At 31.4% G+C, this 21805-nt stretch overlaps 1 protein-coding gene across 1 annotated transcript; it reads right to left on the reverse strand.

Annotated features, from left to right (window-relative positions):
• Positions 1-443: 443 nt before the first annotated feature.
• LOC117928917 (flavin-containing monooxygenase FMO GS-OX-like 2) lies at positions 444-15954 on the reverse strand. The gene is made up of 7 exons (XM_034849032.1): positions 15323-15954; positions 13708-13778; positions 2881-3030; positions 1777-1859; positions 1470-1605; positions 939-1112; positions 444-732 (listed from the first exon to the last, which is right to left on the reverse strand). The coding sequence occupies exons 1-7, from the start codon at positions 15855-15857 to the stop codon at positions 535-537; spliced, it is 1347 nt and encodes a 448-aa protein (XP_034704923.1). The 5' UTR covers positions 15858-15954; the 3' UTR covers positions 444-534.
• Between the last annotated feature and the right edge of the window lie 5851 nt (positions 15955-21805).

The following is a 21805-nucleotide window of genomic DNA, read 5'->3' on the forward strand; positions in this document are numbered from 1 at the left end:
TGTGCTATTTTCTTACTAAACTTGACATTTAGCTTCCACAAGCACATGTGATTTATTGCAACAATGTTGGTGCTACTCATTTTTGCTCCAATCTAGTTTTTCATTCATATATGAAGCAAGTGGCCATTGTTTTTCACTTGAATGATCAAGTACAGAACGATGCTCTTCACGTTGCTTATGTATCTTATGAAGATCAACTAGCGAATGCTCTTACCAAACCACTTCCACACACCCATTTTGTTTCTCTCATGTTCAAGATTGGACTCTCCACATGGAGCTCCATCTTGCAGGGCATAATAAAGGAACTTATTATATTCTTTTTCAATCACTAATTTGTTTCCTTTTATAAATAACCTATTGATTGTAAATTAGTTATATTATAAGTTATAATTTAGGTAATTAGGGAACTTTCCGGATTCATATTTTTTATATATGTATATACATATATTTTTCATAATCAAAGAAAATATACAATAATTTACCAATCTCATTCGTAGTCAACAAAAGAGAGAGAGAGAACACATTAGTGCAAAACTAAGATATCAAGTTTTTTGGGACTACGGAATCAACCTGTGATGCGATGACTGCATCCCAATAGTCATCATCCCATTGATCCTTGTACCCATCTCGCTTGGCTTTTGCTAACATGGCACACTCCCTGTACATCCTTCCTCTCCACTCCTTCAATGGTGGCATTCCCACCTGAGCAAGTAGCCAATTCATGTACTCAATCTGACATCAAACCATCCACAAAAAAAAAGGGAGTCATTTTCACGATAATGGAAACAAATGGAAACGTTCTCCATAGAAGTCGAGATTCTTATTACCGTACAGATTATCTTAGGAGCTACAAATATTTGATAAGAAATGGCTTCATCCAATGATAAGTTGTTAAGAAGATTAAATATGAAAGATAAGCAAATAGATGCATGGAGCACCTCATTGGGGGGAAGGACATGGGTGAAGCGCTTGGGCACTCCAGTTTCCTCCATATGATGATAGTATTTTTCGATATCAGACATCATCTCCTCTTCTGTTGGCAGCAATGCCTTACCAGATAAAACATGTGCCAACCACTTGGATTGTAACTCGGCTGTCATAAATGGGGTACCCTGATTGCAAAAGAAAAAATTCCATTGTCAATTGCCCAAATATTAAGTAGTCTGGTTTATCAACAGAAAGTTAATCTACAACAGACTATAGAATCAATCAAATGTGCATTAACATACAGAAAATAGAATCAAGGAAAGGGGAACATCTTTTCTTGTGGTATGCTATTTTAATCACCTTAATGAATTTTATAGCAAGATCCATTTGGTATGCTTAGGCCATAAAATTGATAGTTCATATCTAATTAATGCTTAGTGGGTATTTCATGAGTTCTACAAAATGAACAAAACTATTTTCTTTTTCAAATTTAGCAAATTTAGCACATCACTATGTGGGAATATGTGGTTGAAACAACAGACCTGCTTAGGCATTCCAATGAAAGAGAGCCAAGGAGCTAAGCGCGGAGGGAAGACATGTTTATACAGTGGCCCAACACGGTTGTCGTCAATGGTTACAATTCCATTTGTTTCAATAAATGGAAAATGGTATTTGTACCTGCAAAAGATATAATTCAGAACTTGAATGACAAAACGAATATGCTAAAGCTCATCAACAAATCATTCACTGAGAGAACCAGCAGGAGGAGCAATGAAGGTAGGATTGGAAGATAAAATGTGAAGGGCTACTGAGGAAAAAACAATGAAAAGTGAAGCATTTGATTCATACCCAGTACAGTAAAAAATGGTATCTGCATGAACTGAGGATCCATCTTGAAAGACAACTTTACCATCTTCATCAACAAATTCTATCTGTAAATATAGGATTGAGAATGAGTACCTCACACCTTGAAATACACTTTGGTTACCTTACTGTTCAACCAAAAAACTGAAACCTTGGATATGACAGTTTTTATTGAAATGCAAACCGAAAGCACCCTTTAAGTCTGGATTTAGATGGTGTTAAGTAATTAACTTAATAATTTAATATGACTTAATAAGTACTTAATTTAAGTCACTAAATTAATAAGCATATTTGATAAAATAACTTAATACAACAACTTTAAAATTAATTCTAAATATTAAATCAAAACAATTAACTTACTCTTATAAAAAATAAAAATATCGATAATTACGGATATATTAGTATTTTGATTTTACGGATATATTGAGATATATTAAAAAATATTTTGATACAAAATATTGGCGATGTAAAAATTAATGAAAATTCTGAAAATATTAAGAAAAACTCTAAAAAATTATATAAGAAATAAAAAAATGGACATTTTAAAGTTAGTTTTTTCAAAATAACAAAAAAACCAAATAGAGGGAATAGGGTATGGCTTGGACGTGGGGTGATGGGGGTAGGTAAGGGTAGGCAGGGAAGTGAGAGGAGAGAGGAGAGAAAGATGAAGGAAATAAAATGAAAAATAAAATAATAATAATAACAAAATAATAATAATAGTAATAATAAATAAATAAATAAAAAGTAAAATATAATAATAATAATAATAAAATATATATACAAAATAATAAAAACTAAAAAATTGGTGAGTGGGTCAAAAAACACATATAATCGAGATTTAAAATTTATGGACAAAATTGAACTCAAAATCAATATAAAATAAAAATGAGACAAATTTTGAGGTGTATAAATGGATATTAAATTTTATCAAACATCTTACAATTGCTTGAAGTTTGGATTTGAAGAACTAAATTAACTAATCACAATTTCCAACTTGGGGTCATACCACAGGTGGCTCCAACAACACCGCGATTGCAAATGAATACGAGAAATAATTTGAGATATGAAAAAGAAAAAGGAGGAGGTTACCATTTCATGCTGCCATATGTTTTTATGGTTGTCTAATTTTCCAACTGTTACATTAGGGGCTCTTGTTGCGATGTGAACTTCCTTGGCTACCGTCGCCACATCTCTAGAGATATCAAAAGCGCTAGGTCCAAATCCAATGAGAACCACCACCTGTCGGGTACAGTATATTTGTAAATATTCAAGAACTGGCAAACAAAAGAGTAAATTAATCCAATTTAATAAAAGAAACAATATGATTATATTAAACCTACCCCAGAAAGAGTGCTAATTAATAAGTAGTGAACTGCTTTGAGCATTGACTATGGAACAAGGTGGTAGATTAGAATGTTGGGATTTTATTTCTCCTACATCTTTGGTAATAAACCGAAGACGTAATTGGAATGTGGTCCACATCATTCCATCAATTTAAGAACGAGGATTCATGCTCCAAACCACATTCGCATCACTACCCCATGTTCTGTGCACGTTCCAGGTAGACTCAGTGATGAAAAGAATCTTTTAAAACGAGGCAGAACATGACTAACGGGAGGGTACCCTAAGCTTGCAATTTCTTTTCAGTTTTCAAAACACCATCTAAGTGGAGATTGTGAAGATTTAGAAGCACCTGAAACCCGAAATTAGCAAAACCCATTTTAACCTATAAAATGGCAATGGCGGGATGTATGTTTTCCGATCAGTTTATAATTCCGTTTATGATCTAATTGTTATTTAATATTTTTTATAGCATGTTTAGATATAAAGATTACATAGAATCCTAAGATTAAAGAACATAATTTGAGGCTATCCGGACTTTTGGCATATGGCAAAGATTTATATTGAAATTTCAGTTCGTAAACCGACCTGCTTCCCAAGAGAAGTTGACGGGGGCCATTATAGATGTTAAAAAGGAAATGTGTTCTCTTCTAAGAACCCTGAAAACACAAGGACTGCACAACCCAAAATAGATGCTCCTACCGCCTGCCCATATACAACAACACTCCACAACTCCAACAAACATGTCTTTGTTCCGTGACCACTAAACTTGGGGACAAGTTTCAACACATTGACTGCGTTGTTGCAGGACCAAGGCCTCTTATGATAACAACCTGGGCCCATGAGTGCCTATGGGATGCGGGATGACATGTTATGTTTAATACCAAGTGAAAAGTAGGATGCTTAACAGGCTGAGTAGCGTGTCAGTGTGTGGATATTAGTATTATGGTGCTAGGCATTCGCTTGGTGGTGACTTGGGAGTGGCAACACCTTTGGTGCCCAAGCAAGGCACCATGTGGGTGGTTCAACTTGAGAAAAATTCAAGTGTGAGATTTCACTTGATAATAAAAAATAAAAAAAATGCTTTAAAAACTCTTTAAGGTGAGGGAGGTGACTCTAAAACTATGGTGATAGAACATGGACAGCAATGGGTATATCACCCTAACCTAGTTCAAAGTCATAGTTTGGGTCATTGACTCAAGAGGTGTTGAGGCATATCAATCTCAGCTTGGTATCAAGCCATACAAAAAATAAGTTCACTAAAAAGTTTAAAAAATTATGAAAATTATCAGAACTATTGGTATAATCAAATAAGTTAAAAAAATTAATAAAAAACATGTATAACTTTTAACATTGTTTAAATAATTGTAAAAGTATGTGCTCAAAGTTATTTATGATAATGTTAAGAATTGAAAATTATTTTATTTTAAATATAATAATAGTTTGCTAAAAAGACATACAATTCAATATGAATTATGCATTGAATGACGTGAGAGCTCAAAATCATCATCATCATTTGTCCTATAACGAGTATATAAATTGGGGTGGTAGTTCTCATGATAAGGATATGGTTAAAAGAGTTGTCTATAGTTCAAATGCGTTAGTTGAGATGACTAGCTTGATGATAGGTAATCGGAACCTATGGTGATAGTACCCAAAACCTCAATACCCAATGTTGCTACTAAAATAAGATTGATCATATGCATAGTAATCATTAGCTCATGTTCTAGTATTTGATTACTCCTCGAGATGCATCCTTAGAAATAGATCAAAATAGTTTCTACTAGAAGTAGTGGTACGTACTATAACATTGTCTAAAGCTATGATGTGATTTATCATCTACTCCTTTGAAATATTGTCATAATCCTACACGCAAAGTCTACATATGCTCATCAATACTTTGATAATTACTTCTAGGATAATATTGTCCACTAGAATAATAATCATTATTGGAAAATATAGTTAGTCTTTCCAAATCATTATATGATATGTATCTTATGTGGCATAGTAATTTTTATCTCCTTGTGCCCATGACATGTCTGAATTTGCGTAACTAATATAATCAGCACCTCCCCCACTAACCCCACCACCTTCACTTTCAGATAGTCGATCACCACTATTGTTGCTCCTTTTATCATTATCCTTGTCATCATCATAGTGAGTGACAAAGATTCTCACTTCATGAGTAAGTTTTGAGTTGAGCTCTTCAAGATGTTAGGATCAAAACCAAAATTTTAAACTAAAATCACCCTCAAATAGATAATTAGACTTAAAAAAAATGGATGCAAATGCAATAAAAGTATTTGAAGCACTATATGATTGCTAGACAACATAATTATTTGGAATTTCTAGAAGTGACTCAGTGTTGTTATAATCTACACAAGAGTTCTTCTATAGGATTGTGCCCATTCAAGATGGCAATTAGGCAACAGCCTGATCACATGCCTTTAGATATGTTGGTTAGGATATAAGTTAGGCATCACATAGTCATGTAGCCTTTTGATTCATGGAATCTTGTTAGGAAATGCATGAAAAAGCAAAAGAAAGTTTGGAAAAAGACAACAAATGAATGAAAAAGTGTACTGATAAAAGGAGGAAACCCATAGAGTTTCAAGTTGGCAATAGAGTATCATTGAAACTTACACCACAAATTTGGAAGAACATCAACAGTCAGAAAGTATTGAGGGGTTTCAACCCCAAGTATGATGGTTGGTGCCTTTGAAGTAATAAAAAAGATTGGTGCAATTACATATAGGTTAAAACTTTCATATACACTAAAAATTCATCATTCTTTTCATATTACTTTCTTTAAGCCCTTTCTTAACAATCAAGATCCCACTAAGATATGGAAAAAGCATGCACCTTAGACTATCCAAAAGTAGTTTAAGTGAGAAGCTTATAAGATCTTGGATCATCGAACTATGGAGCTAAGTAAAAAGAATAGAAAGATTGATTACCCAGTGCATTAAAAGGGGACTCTTGAAAATGAAGTTAGGTGGGAGAGGTTTACAACCTTATGACAGTATGAAAAGGTAGTACAGGAGTATATGCAAGCTAAGTCAATGAGGGTGCAAACTCCACTTGGTGTAGTGGTTTTTCAGCATCTTAACTACAATGATATGGAACCAAAACTTCATGTGGTGGCACCTTGTAACCGTGAGTGGTATAACATGGGGGGTGACATGCCATGTTGAAGACAAGATGAAAAGTTAAGAGTGTTTACAAGGCTAAGAAGCATATTAATGCAAAGGGATAACTATTATGGGTGCAAGCGTTGGCTTGGATGTGGAAACTTGTAGTTGTAACATGCATACATGCACATGCAAAGCAACCATTGGTGGCTCAACTTATAAAAATTTAAGTGTGAGATTCTGTTGAGCTACGATTTTCCTCCCAAAGGAGATGCCTTATAGAAGGGGTTTTCAAGTGGAGAAATACTTTTTGATGTTTTCTATAAATAAAGAAAATCCATTATGCAAGTAGAGACACATATAATATCCTTATGTGTCTAAATAAGAAATGCTTAAAAACTTATTAAGGAAGAAGGGAATGACTCTTCAAGGGTGGTGATGGAACACGACTTACGATGGACATGTCACTCTAAAAGCACAACATAGAGTCTCAGACATGATCAAGGTGTGATGGCAAATAGTGGTTTAGCCAAGAAGTTTGATTTGAGGGGGCGCAAAAGTATATATATACATATGATAATAAGTTCATAAATTTGAAAATTAGTTAATGACATCCTCCTTATCATTCAACAAATTGAAAAATAGTTAATAATATCCTTCTTGTCATTCAACAAACTAAGTAATTAAATAATTTAGGCACTCATATATAAATAAAAGTAAATAAAATTATTAAATTAAATCACCAACTTAACAAAAATATTAGCAAAAATTATTAGATTTTATAAAATAAAAAAAAATTAAATTAAAAGAATTTTTCAAAAAAAAAAAAGTTAAAAATGATTAAAAATCTAAGTAGACAATTATCAATAATTTTTCTTTAAAAATCTTTAAAACTTCTTCAAAATTTTGTATAATATCTTTTTTGAGATTTTTTCAAATCAACGTATATGTATAAAATCAATTGAAAGTAATGAAATCAGTTACTTTAAAATTATCTATCATATGGTCATATGAGGGTGACACATTTGCTAAGATATTAAGGTCTTGATATTTAGAGTTTTAATAGATTCATATATCAAAATTTAAGTAGTTCCTAAGAATTTAATAGATATTATTGTCTATAGTTCAAAATATTTTATTCGTCATGTGTTCTTCAATAGCTAAGACTAAATATAAACTCAATTAATATAAATACTTTAAAATTTTCATATATGGATCAAAGAGAATATACAATCAAAATTTATTTAATAAAATGTCAAATATAAAATGATTAGACACTTAATTTTATTCAAAAATAAAATAAAATTATAAGAATAAGTTAAGACGGTGTCAACCCTAAAGTTGAGGATTTGAACCAGTAACCATTGGAGAGCAAATCCAAGGTCGGACCAATTGAGTTATCCCTCAGTGTTCAAGGAAGATAAATGAAATAAACTATATAAAGTAAACATTACTTTTTAGTTTATTTAAAATTTATAAAGTTATTTTATTTAAATCCATAGTATTTAAAATATAATTATTTTTATTTTAAAAAAAATGAAAGGAAATTTTAATTTTTAAAGTGGCTAACTATACATAAGAATTCCTTTTATAACAAAAAATGATGGGGGGAGGGGGCAGTATACATAAGAATTTTTTTATTTTTTTAAAAATAGAAGAGGGCATGCTCCTCTAACCTTGATTTGATCTACACATGATGGTGAGCCTTGCAAACATGTAAAAAATGGGTGCAATACTATTTTACACAGCACAGGTTATGCATGCCTCAAAAGGAAGTAATAAGCAATGTTTCATGCATGAGTCGATAGTTCAACAGATGTAGACCGTGGACTGAGAAGGAAGCTTAGGCATATGAGCCATGTTGCAGGAAAGATGTAAGCTAAGAGGGACTTTGGCGCACATTAGGTTACCTATTCATACATACATCAGCAACGAGTAGCACAAGTGGGCTCAATATGGTGCACCAGTTAAGATTAATAAAAAACCAAGCAATGGTTGTTGGACAATAAAAACATGACACCTAGAGGCATAAGGATGTGGCACATTAGCATCAGGAAAAGCCCCAGCAAGAAACTATTGGCACATTAAAGACATGATCATATCTGGCATGAGGTGTTATAAGGCATCTAAAATAAGACACATGGAGTCTGGCTAAACATGTGACAAAAATGAAAGCAATCCTCTAAAGGTATGGGATAAGTGACATGCAATTAGTGGTATAACAAGACCAAGAAAGAGTAGTATGTCTTCAAATTGATAAATTGTAGTTTTTTCATTCATACTTTCATTCATTCATGTACAGAGTATATATAGAGGGTAATCACCATTCTAAGAATGGGAAAGAATGATACAAGGAAAGAATGATATAAGGAAATAACAACTAATATCCTAATATCTCAACTTTCCTAATATCTCAATATTCCTAATATCTTAATATTCCTAGTATCTCAATATTCCTAATATCTCAATATTCATAATATCTCAACTTTCCTAATATCTAAACATTCCTAATATCTCAACACTAAATGATATAAGGAAATAATGATATAAGGAAAGCATTCCTAATATCTCAACACTCCCCCTCAAGTTGGTGCATAGATGTCACACATGCCCAACTTGTCTAAAAATTTTGAGAACACTTGACTTGAGACAGCTTTGGTAAGGATATCGGCAAATTGATCTTCTGATCGAATCTTAGGCAATTCCACAATCTTATCATCCAACTTTTCCTTAATGAAGAATCTATCCACCTCGACATGCTTTGTACGATCATGTTGTACTGGATTATGAGCAATATCACATGCGGCTTTATTGTCACAAAACAATCGGATTGGTTGCCTAGATAGGTAACCTAAATCCTGTAAGAGGAGTCTTAGCCATAATGCCTCACAAAGTCCTAGAGCCATACCTCTAAATTCCGCTTCTGCACTTGAACGAGCGACGACATTCTGTTTCTTACTTTTCCATGTCACAAGATTACCACCTACAAAGGTAAAGTAACCAGATGTAGATCGCCTATCATCCACTGCACCAGCCCAATCAGCATCAGTATATACTTCTATACTCTGATGATCAACATTTTTTGCGAATAAAATTCCCTTCCCAGGAGCATTCTTCAAATACCTCAAAATACGCATGACTGCATTCATATGTTGTTCTCCAGGATTATGCATGTATTGACTCACTACACTCAATGCATAAGCAAGATCTGGTCTTGTATGAGCTAAGTACATTAATCTCCCCACAAATCTTTGGTATCTTCCCTTATCGGTTGATACTTGATTAGGCTCAACACACAATTTCAGACCTTCTTCTATTTGTGTATTAATAGGTTGACATCCCGACATTCCAGTCTCCTGTAAAAGATCTAAGGCATACTTTCTTTGAGACAGAAAAATTCCTTCACTTGATCGAAAAACTTCAATCCCAAGAAAGTATTTCAGAGGACCTAGATCTTTCATTTCGAATTCTCTAGATAGATAATTTTGTAGAGCTTTTCTTTCTTCAGGATCATTTCCTGTAACTACCATGTCATCCACATATACGATGAGTGCCGTAATCTTACCATGTTGCTTTTTTAGGAACAAAGTGTGATCTGAATTACTTTGACGATAGCCAAAAGCTCTCATTGACTTTGTGAACCTTCCAAACCATGCTCTCGGGGATTGCTTCAACCCATACAATGACTTCTTCAATTTGCACACCTTCTGACATTGCTTTTCTGACACCATGCATCCTGGTGGAAGATCCATATATACTTCTTCAGATAACTCGCCATGCAAAAAGGCATTTTTCACATCAAATTGTTGTAATGGCCAATCTAGGTTTGCAGCTAAAGACAGTAATACTCGAATTGTGTTGATCTTAGCTACAGGTGCAAATGTCTCTGTGTAGTCAATTCCATAAGTTTGAGTGTACCCTTTTGCTACCAGTCTTGCTTTAAATCGTTCAATACTACCATCTGCCTTGTACTTCACAGTATAGATCCAACGACACCCAACTGGCTTCTTTCCTAGTGGACATTCTACGAGTTCCCATGTTTCATTCTTCTGCAATGATTTCATCTCTTCATTCATGGCTGCTTTCCACCTTGGATCAGCTAAGGCTTCCTGCACACTATTAGGAATAGCTACAGTAGATAATTGATTTACAAATGACTTATTTGATTCAGACAAACGATGGGTAGACACATAGTTGCTCATGGGATATTTGACTTTAGTAGACAATTTAGGTTCATATGTGGGTTTAGGAATACCTCTATTATGACGATGTGGTAACCGTTTCATGAATGGATCAGGCTCCAAATTAAGAACACCCTCAACAGACGACGATTGGTTTGGTATTTCAATGAAGACATCTTCGGACCCAAATTGTTGACCACTCATATCCAACTCACCCACTTCCTGGTTCACTAGTTCAGATTGTCCAGATTCATCTTCCTCAGAAATATGATAATCATAATCGAGAGTCTGAATTTCCTTATGGTACTCCCCCTGAAGTTCAGACTTAGATGAAAAATACATTGAATCTTCATGAAACACCACATCCATTGTAATATACATTTGTCGAGTTGGAGGATGGTAACATCGATATCCCTTTTTGTGCAATGCATATCCAACAAACACACATTGCAATGCATGGGAAGTTAACTTGGTGCGTTGGTGCTTGTGTAGATGCACAAATGCCACGCAACCAAAAACACGAGGAGGTAGATTTGGGACGGTTGGGGCAACAACGGCATTAGTAAGAGCTTGGAGAGGTGTTTGAAAGTTAATTGAGCTAGAAGGTACCCGATTGATCAAGTATGCGGCAGATGTGATTGCTTCTCCCCAATAAGATATTGGTGTTTTTGCTGCTATCAAGGAAGCACGAACAACCTCTAACAAGTGTCGATTTTTTCGTTCAGCGACTCCATTTTGCTGGGGTGTATTGGAACAAGTAGTTTGATGAATGATGCCATGTCCTTCCAAATACTTTTGAAGATCAGAACTTTGATATTCTCCACCATTATCACTACGCAAAACCCGAACCTTTGCATTGTATTGAGTTTCAATCATTTTATGAAATTTTTGAAACAACAAGTTCACTTCATCTTTGGTCTTCATCAAGCATAACCATGTCATTCTGGTACAATCATCAATAAAAGTAACAAACCAACGTGAGCCACTCAAAGTTGGGACTTTGGATGGGCCCCAAACATCAGAATGTATAACCATAAAAGGAAACGGACTTTTATTCAAAATTAACGGAAACGAAGCACGATGACTTTTAGCCAATTCACAAATATCACAATGGAAACCAGAAATATCACTCTTTGCAAACAAACTAGGAAACAATTTTTTTAAATAACCAAAGGAAGCATGTCCCAGACGTCGATGCCACAACCAAATTTCAGACTTTTTCTTCTCCCCCTCAGATCCATCTGCCATCAAGGCTTGTTGCAACTTATTTGAATCCTTTGACTGCAAGTCCAAGTAATAGAGTTTTTCCCGTTTAATACCACAACCAATCGTCTGTCTTGTTTGGATGTCCTTAATCACACAAAATTCAGGCCAAAAAATGACAATACAAGATAAGGCTATAGTGATTTGAGAAACTGACAAAAGATTGTAATCTAAAGATGGAACAACTAAAACAGAATCCAAATTCAAAGTATCAGTAAGAGTTAAGGATCCTTCCCCAATAACTGGGGTTGTGTTACCATTGGCTGTGGAAACAATTTTTTGTGAGGAAGGTCTAAGGGGTGAAACCTGTCTAGAATCAAAAGTCATATGATCTGTAGCACCAGAATCAATTATCCATGTACTATTAATAACAGGTGTAAAAGTATTTAAAAACTTACCACCATGATCAGTAGCGGCTACCAATGCAGAGGCTTTCTCAGCAACATTAGCCTCTGTTTTTATTTCGGCAACAATTGCAGTCAAGGTTTTCTTGGAATCCTTCTTCCGTTGATCACGATTATTATAATTAATAACAAAGTGTTGATAGCCTAAACATGATCTAAAGGTCCATGGTTCAAACCCTCGGTTCCTTATTGTTTTCCTGGTCATACCAAGAGTCGTTGCTTTGAAATTGTGGGATATCCAGACTGGTGGGACCAGTCTTATTGCAATGAGTGCATTTGAAGGTTGACTTATCAATATTAGGGCTTGTCTTAGGATGGTTGATCGCTGTCGGACCACCATAGCGACAAAATATCCAGGATTTCAGTTCCATGGCTCTGATACCATCTTCAAATTGATAAATTGTAGTTTTTTCATTCATACTTTCATTCATTCATGTACAGAGTATATATAGAGGGTAATCACCATTCTAAGAATGAGAAAGAATGATACAAGGAAAGAATGATATAAGGAAATAACAACTAATATCTTAATATCTCAACTTTCCTAATATCTCAATATTCCTAATATCTTAATATTCCTAGTATCTCAATATTCCTAATATCTCAATATTCATAATATCTCAACTTTCTAAATATCTAAACATTCCTAATATCTCAACACTAAATGATATAAGGAAATAATGATATAAGGAAAGCATTCCTAATATCTCAACAGTATGACCAATAGAGTAGGTTGTTTAGCATGGTGTAGGTTGCATGAGAAGGCAAAAAATTCAATTACTATGACATATGACAAAAACATGAGCATAGAATGCAACTATTAAGGCAGGTGGAATTAACTAAAGTCAAAAGTTGAATCACTACCCAAAATATGGGATGCATAAGTAGATTAATTCCTAAGATGTGGATGTAGTTGATGTCAATGTAAAATATGGGTCGCTTCCATCCCAACCTCGCCCCATTTATTAAAAACAATTTCTATACCCATCCCGTTTAACTTTTTTTTAAAAAAAATAAATAAATAAATTACTTTTATATTTTTTAATTACATTAAAATAAATATATTTTATAAATAATAAAATTATTATATTTTTTATAACTTATTTTATTAATTTTTTATTATTATCTATATATTAAAAATAGTAAAATAAAATTTTAAATTAAATTAATTTTAAATTTTAAATTAAATTAAATTAAATTAAATTATTTTATTAATTACACTTCTTATTTTTTTATTTTAAAAATGAAAAATAGTAATAAGTAATAACTTCTATATAAAATCTAGTATCTCTTATATTGAAAAGTATAGTTAAACTTACTTTATATTCTTAAAAATTATTTTTAAAATTTGATATAATAAAAAAAAAATTAGTACCTCATTATTTTTAAATAGATTTTAAAAGATATTATTTTTTAAGATAAATTTAAAAGTTCTTACACTTTACATATGAGTTACTATCATATTCTTACTTAAAAAATAGAAAACAATCACTAACTTGATAACTTTCATAAACTCGAATATTAGACCTATTGAAAATATTGCATTTAGCTTTGTAATCAATAACAACCAATCGATTGTGGCAAATGAATAAATACCTGACCCGTGAATGGTTTAGGAATGCGATAATTGTGGCTATGTATTTGATATCCACGCCATTTTTCAATACCTATCACATATTAATAACCAAAAATAAACATCAAGGATACATTTAATATTTGTTTGGATGCACTTTTTATTCTTTATTTTTAAAATTAGAAAATAACAACTTTTATATAAGATACAATAGCTATTACATTAAAAAAGTAATAATTTAAAAAATGGTTAAAATTTTGAGGTTACTTTCTTAAATTTTAATTTTTATAAAAAAAATACAAGGTAAATCCATAAAAATGCTTTAATTTTATGTACAAGTTTCTAATTTTAAATATAAAAAATAGAAAGTGAAATCTAACTGACAATCATTTATTTTGATATATAACATTTTGAATTTTTCCAATCATGTGATTGAAGCAATGGATACAAGGACAAAAAAAAAAAAGAGTTATCAGGTAAGACAAGAATTTCAAACTTTGAAACCATAAAAGCTAATAAACAATATTTTCATGATCAAACCTGATATTAAACCAGAAAAATTACTAATTCACAGTTCACTTGTCAAACCGATGATCGAAAAATGGTCGAAGCAGTGACATCATAAATATACAATTTATATTTTATTAAAATTAAAAATAATTATAAGAAATTTATATAAAATTAAAATTTTTAATAATATTTCAGTTTTTATATTTGATATATCAAATTAAATAATAAAGATAAATATAAATGTACCAATATATTAGAATTTATTAAATGGAATAGGTATAATATTTAAATATAAAGGTGAAAAGAAAATTATAATATTTAATTTAATTATATATCTATATATTTTGTTATTTTAAAAATTATTATATTAATTAATTTATATTATTTTCATATTTATCATTAATAATTATTATAAAATAAATTTGGTAGAAATATTTATATATGTTTAGTGTGTTATATGATAAAAATTTAAAACAACCATGTATATAATTTAGATCTTTAGCAATTATATATCAAAGTTGACAAGTAGTAGAATAGTTCTTTACACATATAATCACAAATCCTAGGTTTGACAGTGCAATCGGTCCGATACTCCGGACCCGATAAAAAAGATCGTCAGTTATTTTCAAAACATGTCTAATAAAGACAAAAAGGAGTGTTCACCAATATAAAATATTAAAAATTAAATGATTTTGATCGATTCATTAAAAAGGTTCGACGGTCTGACCAACGGTTCAAAGTCGATCCAATACTTTGAACGGGATTAGAGGGTCCAATACTTGGGACCACTTCGGACTATTATCATCGATCATTTTCAAAACATGTTTAATAAAGAGGAAAGAGTGCTCACCCATATAAAATATTAAAAATTAAAAATTAAATCATTGGCCGTAAAATAATATAGCTCTTTTGTCCAATGTATCTTTAGCATACAATTGATTTTCTATCATGGCCCAGGCCCACTAGATCTGGATCACAATGGCATATAGATAAACGTGCGGTCATCAAAGTATCAAGCATAGTGAATTACTGTGAGACGCGCTACACCGTATCAAAACACCGGAACTGCACTCACCGCACCAAAAAAGAACCGTAGAACTGCACTCACCGCACCAGAAAGAACCGTACCTGGAACCTCGACGAGATGGGGCTCAGTGTAGTGTCCGTTACAAACGACCACAGCGTCATACACTTCCCTCACCACCTTTGCCGACTCAGACCCACGACTCCTCGACTCAACCACCCACTCGTCGTTCCTCCCCTCAGCTCGCTCCGCTCGGACGACCTCGGTGCAGAACCGAATCAACTCACGGAGTTGGAACTCGTCGGCGAACTCGTTTAGAAACCAAAGCACCTCCTCGTGACCTGGAAAGGTTCTTTGGTCCTCATGGGGACTCTTCGCAAATGGATAATCGAGAAAGCCCATGATTTGGCGGGGGAGGTTGGTGCGGAGAGAGTGGTAGAGGCTGGTGCCGACGACGGCGCGGGCCGGATCGAGGCTGAGCGGATCGGAGTCGACTCGTGAGTCGTATAGCCAGGTTCCTCCGAGACTGTGTCGTTTTTCGAGGACGACGACGCGGTGGCCTTCCCGATGGAGCTCGCGGGCGGCAGCGAGGCCAGCGACGCCTGCTCCGATCACCGCCACTCTCGCTAACAGGGCCATTAGGAATGGGACGGCGCCTTCTGGGGAGTGCGATCGCCTTTCTTTTCAAAAGACGCTGCGAATGGTGCAGGAAATGAATGTGATGGCGTGGCCGAGGTGGAAGACTAAGAATATGCGCACCAGACGTAGATTTTTCAATTTTGTTATGCCCAAGTGGTAGTAAGAAACAAAAATTCCTCTAAAATCATAATTAAATCATTTCATTTGCAATCTTAACTCTCTTATTCTGAATTGGAATGGGGCCAAATGATTGTGTCGAAATAGAGTGGACAAAATTAAATGAGGGAAAAGAAGTAAATTTAATCAAATTAATGGAAGTAATTAAAAGGACACATCTTATCTCTATTGGATAAAATGGGTTGATGGTGCTGAGAAATATTTTAAGGGTAGATATTAAATTTTTTTTCCCTTTTCAAATAAATTAAAATGAAATGATTGAATTTTTATTATGTTAATTCATGGTTGTATAATTGCCCGTTTTGTCGGATTCTTTTTCTAGCGAGAGATAATGAAAAAAATTATAGAATGGATTGATATCTATGACTAGATTGTGGATGATGTTCACACCTAGACGAGTATTTTCTTTTCAAATGTCAAATCAATCGCTATATCTCAATATATTATAAGAAATTGGTAGGGAATGAAGTGAAGGTTGAGGGGAGTAAAACAAGATTCCCATTCAAGGTCTTTTCAAAAGTAATCTTGCCAATAAGGGTGGCAACGGGACGGGTTTAGGACGGGTCGCCCCCATCCCAATTCCGTCTTATTTATTCAAAATAATTCTCATCTCAATCTCATTTAAAAGATTAACGTGATGGGGTGAATATGATAAATTCTCACCTTGTCCAGCTCAGTTTAACTTTTTTTTTAATTTTAAATTTTTTTTAAAAAAAATTAATTTTAAAATTTTTAATTACATTAAAATAAATATATTTTATAAATAATTAAATTATTATATTTTTTATAACTTATTTTATTAAAAATATTTATTATTATCTATTTATTAAAAATCGTAAAATAAGAATTAAATTAAATTAATTTTAAAATTTAAATTAAATTAATTTATATATAATCGGGGCGGGACGAGATGGGACGGGGTAATACACGAACCCGCCTCAAACCCGCCCTGGGTTTTTAAAAAAATTCTCAAACCCGTTTATTAAAATTGAATCCGATCCCATTAGGACCGAGACACAGGACATGTACCCGAAAGAACCTGCCCTATTGTTATCCCTACTTGGCAACAAAAAAAAATGTTTAGAAAAAATTGTATTTATTTATTATGGAAAAAAAAAAGATTGTTAAAATTGTTTATTTGAATAATATTCATTTATTTAAATAAGAAACATAGTTTTGACTCATTTTAAATTCAATAGTGATAACAGTTCAAATGTCTCTTTCTTTTACAGTTATGTTATGTTCTTTTAATTAATATAAATAATAGAGTTGATTTTGAACTTCTTGAAAACACTCTCTTGTATCTTTTTTAGGTGATTTTCTAATTGAGGCATTGATTTTCGGAGAGTGCAATCTCAAAAACAAGAGTAGTGTTAGGATTTGTATCCTTGTGACAATATTTCCAAAAGGCTCACCTACAATAGTGGTTTAGGCAATATTTCATGAGATTGCAACACTAATCAAAATACTCACTCATAGGGATGGCAATGGGACGGATTCAGGACAGGTCACTCTCATCCTAACCCCGCCTTATTTATTCAAAATAATTCTCATTCATGTCCCATTTAAAAAATTAAATGGGACGGGACGAGACGGGTATGGGAAATTTCTCATACTCGTTCCGTCTGGTTTAACTTTTTTTTAGAATTTTTTTAAATTGCTTTTAAAATTTTTAATTACATTAAAATAGACATATTTTTATAAATAATTAAATTATTATATTTTTATAACTTATTTTATTATTATCTATATATTAAAAATAGTAAAATAAAATTATACTAATTTAATTTTAAAAATTAATTTTATATATAATCGGGGCGAAATAAGACAAGGCAATACCAAAACCCACCCTGGGTTTTAAAAAAATTCTCAAACCCACTCCAAACTTGTTTAGTTAAAATTGAAACTCATCCCATTAGGGAACGGGCAGGGCGGGTACAAAAAAAAACCTGCCCCATTGCCATCCATACTCAGATTTTCACATCAAGGTGGATATGATCCTTTTTGGACCTAATAAGCCCTCATGAGTTTCAAATGTATTTACTTGATTAAGATGATCTTATTATATATGTAGTATTAAGAATTCTCTCCCCAAATGTTGCAGGATATTACAATTACTATTCCATACAAGTATGTCATTTTCATTGTGTTCCATGGGATTATAAGATCAGTGTGTCATTTTCATTATGTTTCATGGGATTATAAGATCAATCAAAACAATACTTAATGGGTGTTTGGTACACCAACTTAATGACTTAAAGTGATTTAATAACTTAATTTAAGTCATTTGGTAAATTAAATATATTTAGTAAAATAACTTAATAGTATTACTTAAAGTCAAAAACAACTTTAAGTAATAAGTAAAAACAATTAACTTATTCTTAAATTCACATCTTTATTTTACATTTTTACCTTCATTTGTCCTAATTATCTTTACGATCTCTTTTACTACTTTACGACCTTCATTGTTACTCAAATTCTTTTGCCCTAATTGTAATTTAGGATGATAAATATATCAATTTAATGATTTAGAACAAATTTTAAGTTAATTTTATTAAACAACCTTAATATTTAAAACAAGAATTAAATAATAAGTTTTAAGTGAGCAACTTAAGTATAATTTAACTTAAGTTATTAAGTAATAAATATTAAGTTTTACCAAACACCCTATTACTCAAAATCTCATATCAAGGTTAAAAAATAACTATGATGCTATTTGTAGTGATTTATTCTCTCCTATGTAAATAGTATTCACTCTAGATTTAATAAACTTTCATGGTTTTAAAACATGCCTATACAACTAAAAGGACTTTACTATATTTATATATAATTCCATAAACTTTTTATCATTTTTTATCAATATGGGATATCATAGCACACTCATAGACCCTTCATTTTATCCTCTTGGCACATTTGATTCAAGGACTACCCTAATTCATCCTTTGTAGCCTGGTTGTGATATTAGGGTTCTTTTTTTGAGTTTCTTTTAATCACTATCTTTGGACTTTCTTTGGATATATCTTGGGGGACTCTTTAGAGATCTTAATTATGATTTGTTAGTGACCTCTGATTTTTTAAGATTTTGTTTGATGGGGCTTCTTTTAGTGTATTAAGATTTGACTCTATTTTTCTATGACATGGTTTTAGGATTAGGTGAGTTTGGATTGATCTTAATTTTTTATCATGTGTAGGCCATTTTGATATTGAATGGCTTGTGGTGGATATTTTGACTTTTGTGTATATGATATGGAAATTGTGATATTTAATTATATTGAGTTGATATTTTTTATTGTTACTACATAATTTTGATTTTTAATTTTTTTTGCTGCATAAATTTATTTTTGATTTTGAATCGCATGCTAATGTATTCAAATTTTGCCTAAGAACTAACCTTAGATTTAATTTTTACATGAAATGAATTTTAATTCTTGTTAGTGTTTGATTTGCCTTATGGCTACTAATACATAGATTTTCTTTACAAGGGACGCAGGAAGAGAGAACACCTGCATTTTAAGAAAGCTAAAGGTACACTATAGACCTCCATTTTGTTCACTTGGTACATGTTATCCAAAGTTGCCCCCGTTCATCCTCTGCTACCTAATTCCACACTTAGTATCCTCATTTGAGTCCTCATTGGTGGTCCAATGAGACTTTTTCAATCACCATCTTTGGACTTTCTTTGAAGATATCTTGGAGAACTTTCAAGGGATCCTTAGTGTAATGATCAGTGACCTCTAGTTTTTTTAGCTTACGGTTCTATTTAGCTTGACTTTGATTGATTTCCAATGCATTTAGACTTGTGTTATTTTCTCATTGCTTGGTTTTAGGATTATGTGAGTTTTGACATTTTAATCTCGATTGCACAAGATTGACATTTCCAATATTTAATTGCATGTGGATGACACTTTGATTCCTAATTTAATGAGTTTCAATTTTTGCATCTTTCAGACATGGGATTAATTTTGTTTGCATGTATTACATAATTTTGTTTTTCTTAGTTTTCTAGTGGCTTGGGATTAGTTTCTAAATTTTTTTTGTGTGTTGCATGTACATTGATTATAGTCTTATTTTCTTTCATGAGATAATCTTTTAAATAGAAAATGATTTGCTTGTTTAATTATTTATACATGGTTTCTTTCTTTCCATGAGAGTACTTGAGTCAAGGAACTTTGATTTTAAATCATCACATGTTCTCCATTTTGGGGTTATTGAGAAGGATCATCATGCATCAAAGTTGGGAACCTACATCCAATTAATACCATCTTTAATTTAACTTTCTTTCTCTTTCTTTTAAATAAAAATTGATTTTTTTTAATTTTCCAAATGATCTTATCTTATAGTATTAGAATTCAACTAAAACTTCATGAATCGTTAAAACTTTTTTTCTTTTTTAAATATATATATATATATATATATATATATATATATAAATAAAAAAAAACCAAAATTTTTAAAAGTTATGTTTCTTTTAATAAATTTTATATCCCATTTATCTTTTTTTTTTTAATTTTTTATTTAAGATGAAATCGTTAATTTTTATTTTTAAAATTCAATTCATTTAATACTATTTTTAACTTTCTTTTTTTTTTCTTTTTCTTTTAAATAAAAAATTGAACTGAGATATCATTAATTATTTTGGCATAAAAATAAAATTAAGGTAAGAAGATATTTAAAATTAAAAATAGCAATAAAGCCAAATTTATAGAATTTATATTTCTTGTAATAAAATTTATAGCGCATTTATCTTATTTTCTTATTTTAATTTAGCTATATTTATATCTTTAATTTAACTTTATTTCTGTTTTTTTAAAATAGAAAAATTGATTTTATCATTTCAACATCAAAAATCAACTCAAACTCCATTAACAATTTTGAAATTAAAAAAAATTAAGATAAGAATATATGTAAAATTAAAAATAGAAATAAAAACCAAATTTTTTAAAAGTTATAAGGATAAAATATATATATATATATATATATATATATATATATATATATATATATATATATATATATATATATATATATAGATAATAACATAATAATAGATTGTGAGTAGCAACTAACATTTTTTTTTTTTATCATTTTAATTTATTTTTATAATTTTAGTTTTTATATTTTTAGAATCATGAATTTTAAACATAAATAAATATTTTATTTCCTTTTTTGTTTATTTTTATTATTGATTATATATTTATTTTATCATCTTAATCTCAATAATCCTTTTTTTTTTATATATCATAGATATATTTTAGATGGTAAATAACAGAGTTTGTTTAAGTAGGATTTTTCCTTTTTTTTTTTTTTTTTTTTTTTTTGCTTAATCCTCTCCCAAAATAACAACATCAGTTGTAAAATTCAAAATAATGAAAAATAAATTGGAGATGAGTATCTTCTAAATCATTTTTTTTTAATATGAAAATTATATATACATAGTTTATATCCTTATACATAGTTTATAATATTTTTTTTTTCATTTAAAAAAATAGTTTTATCATGGGATAAGGAGGCATCAGGATTTGATGGATGAAATCAAAGGTAAAATAATAATTTTAGACTATTTTATATTTTCTCATGGGATGATGAATAAGAATTTCATCTACTTGCGATGAATTGAAATCTCACTTATAAATGGGATTTGATTTTTGTCAAAATCATTTTTTATTCTGTTTTTACCTTCATAAAATTTATCCAAACATGTGAATGAAGGAGGGAAGGAATGAGATCTCTATTCCCACTTTTCATTCCCACGTACCAAACACCCCCTAAAA

The sequence above is a fragment of the Vitis riparia genome, chromosome 13, assembly GCF_004353265.1.
Source record: "Vitis riparia cultivar Riparia Gloire de Montpellier isolate 1030 chromosome 13, EGFV_Vit.rip_1.0, whole genome shotgun sequence".
NCBI classification, from domain to species: Eukaryota; Viridiplantae; Streptophyta; class Magnoliopsida; order Vitales; family Vitaceae; genus Vitis; species Vitis riparia.